The sequence below is a fragment of the Seriola lalandi genome, unplaced genomic scaffold (assembly GCF_002814215.2).
Source record: "Seriola lalandi dorsalis isolate HSWRI2012SDOR001 ecotype SW California unplaced genomic scaffold, Sedor1 jcf7180002054969, whole genome shotgun sequence".
Classification (NCBI taxonomy): Eukaryota; Metazoa; Chordata; class Actinopteri; order Carangiformes; family Carangidae; genus Seriola; species Seriola lalandi.
The window spans coordinates 1,005,814-1,006,447 of NW_019525520.1; the positions used below are offsets into that span (position 1 = coordinate 1,005,814).

A 634-nucleotide genomic window follows, 5' to 3' on the forward strand; every position below is an offset into this window, starting at 1 on the left:
TGTCAACCTGTGTTTGTCCGACAGAGCGAGCTCAGCCTGTCGTGCTTCTCTCTCCTCAGATGGGCAAAGCTGAAGGAATCATCAACGATGAGATCCCAAACTGCTGGGAGTGTCCCAAGTGCCACAAGGAGGGCAAGACCAGTAAGGTGAGTCCGACCAGCGCCTGGGACCAGTACTCGGGACCAGTACTCGGGACCTCGGGGACTAAGACTGTGGTTCCCCTGCTGATGTTTATTTCTTCTCTTTTAACTAATTAAACAGAAACTAGTTCATGTCTGTTAATTATCTTCCAGATCATTAAGTTTTTATTCACTGGTAGTTTCTGATTTAAAGCTGCGTCTTTAGTGTCGGGAAAAAGGTCAACAAATATATTTTTTGTCGGTGTCCGTGACAAAATCAGCACGAACACTGAGGCGCTGAGATGTCATAACTAGGCCACCGTACCAGATTAACCCTTTCACTTCTGACAACACTCAGGACAGACTTCACTCTTCTTCTACATCATGTTAGTCATCTCACACACACACACACACACACACACACACACACACACACACACACACACACACACACACACACACCTCTACATATAGTTATAGTGAAAGAAAGTCAGTGTAATATTCTGACACTGAGA

General features: G+C 45.3%; 1 protein-coding gene across 1 annotated transcript in view; it reads left to right on the forward strand.

Annotated features, from left to right (window-relative positions):
• fbxl19 (F-box and leucine rich repeat protein 19) overlaps positions 1-634 on the forward strand; it is a 16,915-nt gene that overhangs the window by 9,211 nt on the left and 7,070 nt on the right. The window contains exons 7-8 of the mRNA XM_087170934.1: positions 1-212; position 634. The exon at positions 1-212 is cut by the window's left edge and continues 505 nt beyond it; the exon at position 634 is cut by the window's right edge and continues 511 nt beyond it. Coding sequence (XP_087027060.1) covers positions 1-212; position 634 — 213 coding nt within the window. The remainder of the gene's footprint in view (positions 213-633) is intronic.